The sequence below is a fragment of the Diadema setosum genome, chromosome 10 (genome assembly GCF_964275005.1).
Source record: "Diadema setosum chromosome 10, eeDiaSeto1, whole genome shotgun sequence".
In the NCBI taxonomy this organism is placed as follows: Eukaryota; Metazoa; Echinodermata; class Echinoidea; order Diadematoida; family Diadematidae; genus Diadema; species Diadema setosum.
The window spans coordinates 8,831,385-8,839,885 of record NC_092694.1 but is presented as its reverse complement, the minus strand read 5'-3'; the positions used below and the strand labels follow the sequence as shown (position 1 = coordinate 8,839,885).

The following is an 8,501-nucleotide window of genomic DNA, read 5'->3' as shown; positions in this document are numbered from 1 at the left end:
CGGCAATCCAATGAATTTCACTTTTGTTTTGTATTTTACAGGACTATTTTTTGCCAAAACTATTTTCTCTTTCTCTAGCCCTATACATTTTTTAATTCACCCGATAACAGTATTAAAAAACTGCAAGCTTGAATACTTGCACTTAGAAATTTGAATCAGACGTTTTCATAGAAATTCATGTATAGCAGAATGAGTTATACTCTGTAAGCCCAAATTTTAAGTGTTTTTTTTTTCTAAACAAACTTATTGATCGGCTCAAGACGCAACCAGTCTTTCCTCCATACCTTGGTGAGTCCGCACTTGTCATGGCTCGCACGTTTTGGTTTAAAACCCTTCAACCCCTTTTCCTTCGTCATTATCCCTGACCTCTTTAGGCTATTCCTGTTGCTCCTCCGTTGCTTACATAAAAAAAAAATATGTGTATAATTATTTATATATATGCATATATAATATATATATATATATATATATATATATATATATATATATATATATATATATTATTTATTCATTCAGTTTTATTTAAAAAAAGAACAGGGTAGTCACGTTCAGGGCCCAAGGGCCTGCTTTTCAAGTGAGCCCTGTTACAAATAGTACATATTGCGAGTAAAAATCACATAATACAACAGCAACAAAAAAGAAAGCAAACGAACACATAGAAACAAGCAAGATGTGATATCTACATAAGTAAAAAAGATACAAAAATTAACAAATTAAAAGTAAAAACAGCAGGAGATTACCATATGCAAAAACAAAATAAATTATGTTACCAGAATGTACAAAAATAATGGCCAAAAAGTGATATGGCAACGAGTAAAAAGTACACTTTCACACTTTGTTCAGAATATTGAAATATTGCAGGTAGGTTTACGCAGTGTAACGCAAACAAAAAGAAAAGAGAAGAAAAAGTAATCGAAACAAACATATGAAAGGTAAAAGAAAAATGTGAGAAAATAGAGATGCGTTATCATACACAGATATAGATGCAAGGATTAAAAAAAAAATGTAGCGCATATAAAAATAGTACCAAAGGCAAGATCAGAAATCATATCATAATGTACTAAAAACAATGAGCATTGAGAAACATAACGATACAGAAACAAATGCATACTAATATGTATAAACTCTTAATTGCTCATCATTTTAACATATCAAAAAGCTGAGTTTATATTTGTTGATCGAATTTGTCTTTTAAACCTTTCGAGGCAGTTTGACGATTGAATAAAACTGGGAAGATTGTTGAAAAGAGAGCAAGCGAAGAAGGAAAATGTACGTTTTTTGTATTCTGTTTTAGGCATGGGGATGAACAATGGGCAAGATAAGGCATATCGAGTTTCGTAGGTGACTTGACGCCTTGTAGCCATAGGACATAAGTATGATGGGGCTAATCCGTTCAAGACTTTATATACAGCTACAGTAGTTAATAGATTTATATGAGGTGTCTGCATATTCATGTGGAGAGAGAGAGAGAGAGAGAGAGAGAGAGAGAGAGAGCTGTCTCTTGTTCGTATGTGTGCTTGTGGGTTGTATATGAGTGTATGTACTACGAGGCCTATTTCTTTTTTGGTCTTTCCCTGTTTAGGTAACTTGCCTAGTTTGATAGTTTAGTAAGTAGTTAATAGATTTATATGAGGTGTCTGCAAAATATAAGCTCTGCTTTTTAGCAGCCTCCCCCTTTTCCGGCAATTTTGATTTGTATTGTCATCAAAGTTAAACTTATTGGACTTTAATTCATTGTAGTTTCCCTCATTACAGTATTGCATTGATTTTGTGTGATTCTATAATTCAACGAGTATACTGTAATTATATTTTAGTTTGCTATCGTTTGTTTGAAATGAAATAAGGTTAATGAAATGATAAAAAACCATAGTGAAATACACTTAATATTCTAGAAATGAACCATTTTTCTTGAATAGGCATGTTTTGTGTGAGATCGAAATAAAAGGTATATATAGCGAAAATACCGTACAAGTATTTGAAATAAGACAAAAGTGAATATATAACAGTATGGTATCAATACAAAAAGTATTACACGATTATACTCTTGATGTGAAATGTAAAAGTATGTGTTTTAAGAAACAAAGTGCTATTTCATCTGCCAGATGAGAGTCACTATTCTATCCCTAACACTAAGAAATTCATGGTGACTATAATATTCGGGGAAATTAGAACTTCTTGTCAAGGGAAAAATAATAATTCATTTCTCCACCAAACCACTTTAGTGCTTTCGCAGGAAGTTCCTCCTAGTAACTTTTTTGCAGCTTTTCGAGGCTTAAAAGGGCACCATGTTCAAGTTAGCATTAATAGACATAATTACAGTGGGCTCCGGGACCCGTTATAGTCCTCGCGACCGGCAGTTTTCTGTCGTTATATCGAAATTTCGTTATAACCGAACAAATAAAGAATAAGATAACAGAGTGGATAATGTTGCGGCCTAAATTTTTACTTCGTTGTAAAAGGAATTTCGTTATATAACTGTGTTCGTTATATTATAACGGGAGTGTACTGCGTACACTTATCCCCCTCCCGAATGTCATTGATTTCATCAAAATCGACCTAGACTTTACAAACATCATGGATTTCCACTGTTTTTCATGTTTTGAATAACAGTGATATTGGTGTAGCAACTGCAAACAATAGTAATTACTGTACAATTCAATTCAATTCAATCAAATTCAAATCAATTCAATAGTTTATTTATTTTCATTAAAAGATACATGATACAAGACGGTACATGTGAATACTTCCACTGAACTGCACACTTAAATCTGTACTCTTTTCCTTTCAAGTTTTTACTGTACTCTCTGTTATGAAATAAGATCGAATGCTCAGATTATTAAGAACACCAAGTGAGCTGGTGAAAAAGAAGGAGCTGTTGTCTGGGATTTGAACCTTTGAGTGCTGACATGGGGGAGGGGGGGGGGGAGGGGAAGGTTAAACACAGGATAACTATCGTGACTATCTCTGCACACAAACAAATTCAACAGTAAAGAAAGTGATGTTATTTGAAAGCTATTACGAAAACTGGCGTCTGTGTGTGGTTGCGGCTATTGTTAGTATTCAGCGTAAACAATTGGGATTTTTAATATTCTATTACACCGTAATGTACTTTCTTTTTATGTTCGAATTCATTCTTGTTAAACATATTTATATTAAAGATTTTGTTCCATTACTTTCGCCTGAGTTGACATCATTCAATAAGGTCATCAAAAAATGATTCGGACCTGTATTGTACCAGTTTCTCGTAGAGGAAGCTGAAAAGTGCAATGCGGGTGCGGAAATAGAGAAGGACAAGGCGTACTGTGGGTTTTTCCTTGTTTATCGCCGAGATAAGGCTGCTATAAACGGTTATGTCGGGTCCAGTGGCAACCAATTCTTATCTCTGTAGCTCTCATCTACATATGTTTGTGTGCTATTTATTTGTACTGATTTCCTTCAAAATAATAACATGTTGTGCAAAAAAAAAAAGCTTAAGTAATACATAGTGACAACAAGACACATACCGTTATCCTGACGAATATAGTGAGTAAAGAATTTTTAGTGGATAGCCATATTTCAGCTGTATCTATACACCGTGATATTTATTGACCCACCTGCATATTAGCCATATTTTATCAAACATCATGGATCTATTTTTCTCCATCGGTCCAATAAATTGTATATCATTCATTGTCACCGTGGCTACATGTCAAATTTCATATCTTTGTCGGAAAGTGAACAAAATGATAGTATAATGAAAGGTAATTGCCTTTTGATGTACATATTTTAGAATGTATTCTATGCACCGAATAAAAAAAAAAACGCGCAGTTTGTTAAAAAAAGGAACAACTGATTATGTCTTGATAATGACAACCTATGATCTGTCTTCTTCCAGGATGAAGTGTAATGTGGTTTCTTATATCTTCTTTGATGGTAAGAGTGGTTTCCTTTAGCAAGGTGTCTGCCGACGGAACTACCAATCATCATGACTTAATAGGCTGTCTTGTTGCAGCATTCGATTCGTCACCATATTAGGGCAAGCACGTTCGATCCGAACCCCCAGCCAGTGACAAACAAGAACACCCCCTAAAAAAAATCCCAAAATAAACAAACACAAAATATCCAAACGCCTTCGCGCCGAGACAAACACAACTATGTAAGAGATAGAGAGAGAGAGAAAGGATGTGACGTGTTACAATTTATTCCTTGGGAAAGATTTCTACAACGGTTCTGCGACGGCATCAACAGTAGCATCGCAAACAACATTGCATGTTACGTCCACCCCTGTCGTCGTGACAAATTAAAGGGAGTGTCAGATAATAAGAGCTTAAAAAAATCACACGTCACGAACTCCAGATATTGATCTTCCAATAGACGAATCCCGTCATCTGGTAAGCGTCTGGATCCTCGGAAAGATATACATATTGTGACGTCACACCTGGGTCACAAAGCAGAACCAATCTCCATGCTCCCCCTCGGCCGTTCCGGGAAGGCAACAGGCTCCTGCAGAAAGCAAGTGACCAGTTCCTTGGTCCAAAAATAGGTCCGAAGACTTCCACCTGTAGGCTCACCATTCGTGACGTCATTGCAATAGTGCTAGAGTCTAACTGCTGACGGAATCCCTCTCCTATGTTTCAGAAAGGAAGTCCACTGTGCGGATCTAGTAGGAAATTTTCCCACCAGCGTGTTTCGATCTGACCGATAGATCGATTATAGCAGAATTTTTGTACCGCGGGGCACAGGAAGTGCTGATCGGGCTGGCACCATTTCCACTTTTTGTTGTTTTGGGCAGTGTATTTCTTTCTACTTCAGTCTGAGTAGACCACTCTAACGGATTTGTCAGCGGTAAAAGGCCACGACAATAGGATATAAATACAGTGGATTTTTCAGAAGCAAGTCAGTCTTACCTGTCAACGTAAACCCGATAGTTGCGCTCTCATCACAGAATCTATACTCATTAACCAGTGTTTAAGATAATCAGAGTGGTTCAGCTTAACAGTTTTACAAAGCAACGGACTGTGTACATCCATCAACACTGGGATATTGAAATCAAGCATCAATTTGTCAAGACAAAACCTTCAAAAAGTCACTCTTCGTGCAATATTCTAGAGGTATATTCATCATGTTGGCAAGAATTTCCCAGCGCGCCGTTTCGGCATCACTGCGTGCCGCTACCACCGTCACCACCACCGCCGCCACTGAATCGACAGTCGGAGCTGGCCGTGTTGCAAGGTGTTTCCGCAAGTCACTGCTCAGGAATTTCCCCGACGACGAACTGCTCGGATGCTTTGCCAGCGCAAGCTCTCAAAAGAGAAGTTTGCGAACATCCGCGATGAAGACTACACCGGTGGCCACTCAGCTTAAGACGTTATCAGGTATGAATCTGTCTCTAAGCAATGATAGAAAAGAGAACTTAACTTCATAAAATATATGAAGAGTTTGTTTGCAAAAACCGATAAGTCCATATTTGCCAAACGGAGATATTTGCGATTAAAGGTCAAGAAAAATAAAGAGAATAATAAGAAAATCTTTGCTTCTTTTGACCATAACTTCAAAAATGTAGCTTTATAAGTAGTGACCAATGTATCATTTAAAAGGTATTATTTTGTACTTTATGACAGAGATCGTACTTCAAAATCTTCAAAAATGGACTTATCGGTTTTTGCAAACAAACTCTTCATATCTTCTCACAGAGATGCATGAGCAGCCTAGACCTACCCTTTTTAACATACGCCACAAAACAGAGCTTACTTAAACTTCTCTATCTAAGTCGTTGCTTGAGAACTATAGCTTTTGTAATGAAATGCATACGAAATATTCTTGATTTGAAGTGTTTTACACATATAAGTGCATGGTATCATTTTCTTGGTAGACCCATACGAAGTCGATCCCGAGCTCGTGAGCCGATACGTCGTCCGTCCAGCCAGGCCCGAAGACTGTGGTGAAATCCTGCGACTCATTGTCGGCTTGGCAGAGTGGGAAGGCACGGCAGATCAAGTCGAGATTACAGAAGAAGGTAAGAAGTATCATCATAATGTGCATGAATGTGTCTTCTTTGTGAGTGTGCGTTTGATTGGGTCATGTTTATTCATGTTTATAAGCAAGAAGAACGCTGTCTGTGGGCGTATTAGTAAAAGCGTCTCAAATACTATTCTTAATTGTGCCTTATGGATTGAATGTGTGTTTGATTGGACATTTTGAAAGTTATTGGTTCCTGCCGCTTTATGTATATGCATGTATTTGTGTCTTGTAGTTTTCCTGTTAATAGCTAAGGCGTTCGTCTGTTTTACAAGAGTCATAGAACAGACAAGCGTGGTAGCTGCTTCCTATTGCCGGATGCAGACTATAAACTTCCAGTCTCCAGCACCAGCCTTCGGAGACTGACAACGCAACGCTGTCATGGCTGTAGGCTAATAGCCAAGGCCTGAACTGCAATGGCAAACAGCAACGACATTTTCCAAATGAATTTCTGCAGCTCTTACTTGAAGTCTTGCGATGTTTGTATGCGCCAAGTTTGTTATCAAAATGTGACCATTCTTATGCTTTCCCTTGTGTGTCTTACGCAGATTTACGAAGGGACGGGTTTGGCGCGAACCCTTGCTATCAGTGCGCGCTCCTCGAAGCTTACGAAGATGATGGCGTCAGCAGCGTCATCGGATACGCCATGTTCACAACGGGTTACTGCGCGTGGAAGGGACGTACAGTCACGTGGGAGGATCTCTTCATTCACAAGGACTACAGAGGTAGGGACATGGTCCAAGCGAGCAGTGGCACCCTCCCCCTCTCTCTTTCTCTCTTAAACTGCAATTTGCACGGTTTACTGTCTTTAGAGACTCCATACTAATATTGTGCATAACTTTCTTTCTCTTCTTGCTCTAGAAATCACGTAATAACAACCAGATCCAATGCCACACGTTTGATTGTAAAGCAACTTACTCGTCCAAAAGAACTATTGATCCTCCAGTTTTAAGCCTTCACTCGGGAATATATAGGAAAATATGTAGGTGTTAGGAAAATAAGCTACTGGCATTGAAAAGAAGAATTTACGGTGCACCTCTAAAAGTCCATCAGGCGATCTATCCTCCAACTCCACTAAAAGGCTTTGCTATCTTTTATTTTAAGTATTAGACCTACGTCAGTCCTGTTGATACAACAACCGATAATGCAAGACCCGGACAAGAAATTTGATTAATGAATACTCTGTTCTAAATCTTTGTAGGGCTTATTGTCAAGAATTCTACATCTATACGATTTGTAGCTGTGGGGTATTCCAACACGGGGATACGTTATTCATGATATTTTGTAACATATTAATTTGCATTTCTATCGAATTCTCTACTCTGTGACGATTATTGATATGCGCATGACTAACATTTCTCACTTCTTTGATCCTCCTCCATTAGGAAAGGGGCTTGGAGCTGTGTTACTGCATGAAGTCTGTAAGGTACGTTAAATTTCACTTAAAAAGTCATATACGTATAGCATTGGTTTCTCACTGAACGAGGTAATTGCATGACAAAGTACAGCAGAGTGAAATTATCCTCTTAGTTAACATGGCATTTGGGCATTAGTGATTATCAGTTATCACACTTTTTATCTTCCCTGTCTCTTTTGTGCATATCTCACTTTATCCCTTTGTGTGTCCATGAGTCAAATGTGCCCACACTTCTCACAAAAAACTATTGACAAGAGATTAATTTGGCAAGCAGAGGGTCAATCATTTGGGGTTAACATGAATTAGGTGCCAGGTAGATATACCAGGAACAGGAAAGGAGAAAACCTCCACATGCTGAATAAAAATAATGTTCGTATTCAAGTTTTCTTTTTCACGTGACGTTACCATCATTTCTCAACTGTGTTTCCATCATTATTATTTTGTCCTGACAGATGGGATACCTCGACGGATGCAAGTACATCAGCGGCTACGTCGACTTTGAGAACGAACGAGCCAAAGATTGGTACTCGAGCTGTGGCTTCGAGAACTTGACAGAACAGCATGGCTACAACATCATGACGATGGCTGGATCGGCGTTGCAAAATTACATCCAGAACCATCGCCCAATCGACAAGCTGGGCAAACGCGGAGTACATGTCACTTCGACTGTGGGACATTAAATTGAACATCCCAGAAGAGTAAAAACGAAATGACTTTGTAAGCAATACAGTGGAAAATTGCCAATTCAATCGAAGGCCTTTTCAACGGTGAAAGTGTATTCAGTTGTGCTCTCTTCCTTGATAATATACATGTATTTATTAATCATGATCCAAGCATCATATTAATTATATTTATAATTTGTTCCATATCAGACGCAGTTATATGCTTCGATGTTGAGTATAAAGAAGTTAAAAAGCACCTCTTTTGCACAGAATGTGGATACAAGCATGTGATCTTAATGATAACATCACGAAAGTCTTTACAAATGCGATAATTCCTGGTCTCGACTGGTTTCGATGGGAAAGGCAAAAATGTGTGTGAACATCATCGCAAAAATGATTTCTCAATCCCTGAGTGTACACTTGCC

General features: G+C 38.0%; 1 protein-coding gene across 1 annotated transcript; it reads left to right on the top strand.

The window, feature by feature from the left end:
* Nucleotides 1-5,101: 5,101 nt before the first annotated feature.
* LOC140233607 (thialysine N-epsilon-acetyltransferase-like) lies at nucleotides 5,102-8,094 on the top strand. The gene is made up of 5 exons (XM_072313706.1): nucleotides 5,102-5,354; nucleotides 5,852-5,995; nucleotides 6,546-6,722; nucleotides 7,383-7,423; nucleotides 7,867-8,094. The coding sequence occupies exons 1-5, from the start codon at nucleotides 5,102-5,104 to the stop codon at nucleotides 8,092-8,094; spliced, it is 843 nt and encodes a 280-aa protein (XP_072169807.1).
* The last annotated feature ends 407 nt before the right edge of the window (nucleotides 8,095-8,501 follow it).

What these genes read in the sequence shown, in the direction of transcription:
- LOC140233607 (XM_072313706.1), top strand. Translation starts at nt 5,102, where the DNA reads ATGTTGGCAAGAATTTCCCAGCGCGCCGTTTCGGCATCACTGCGTGCC. An exon ending in AGTCGAGATTACAGAAGAAG is followed by an intron (nt 5,996 to 6,545) that starts GTAAGAAGTATC and finishes TGTCTTACGCAG; the next exon opens with ATTTACGAAGGGACGGGTTT. An exon ending in CATTCACAAGGACTACAGAG is followed by an intron (nt 6,723 to 7,382) that starts GTAGGGACATGG and finishes CTCCTCCATTAG; the next exon opens with GAAAGGGGCTTGGAGCTGTG.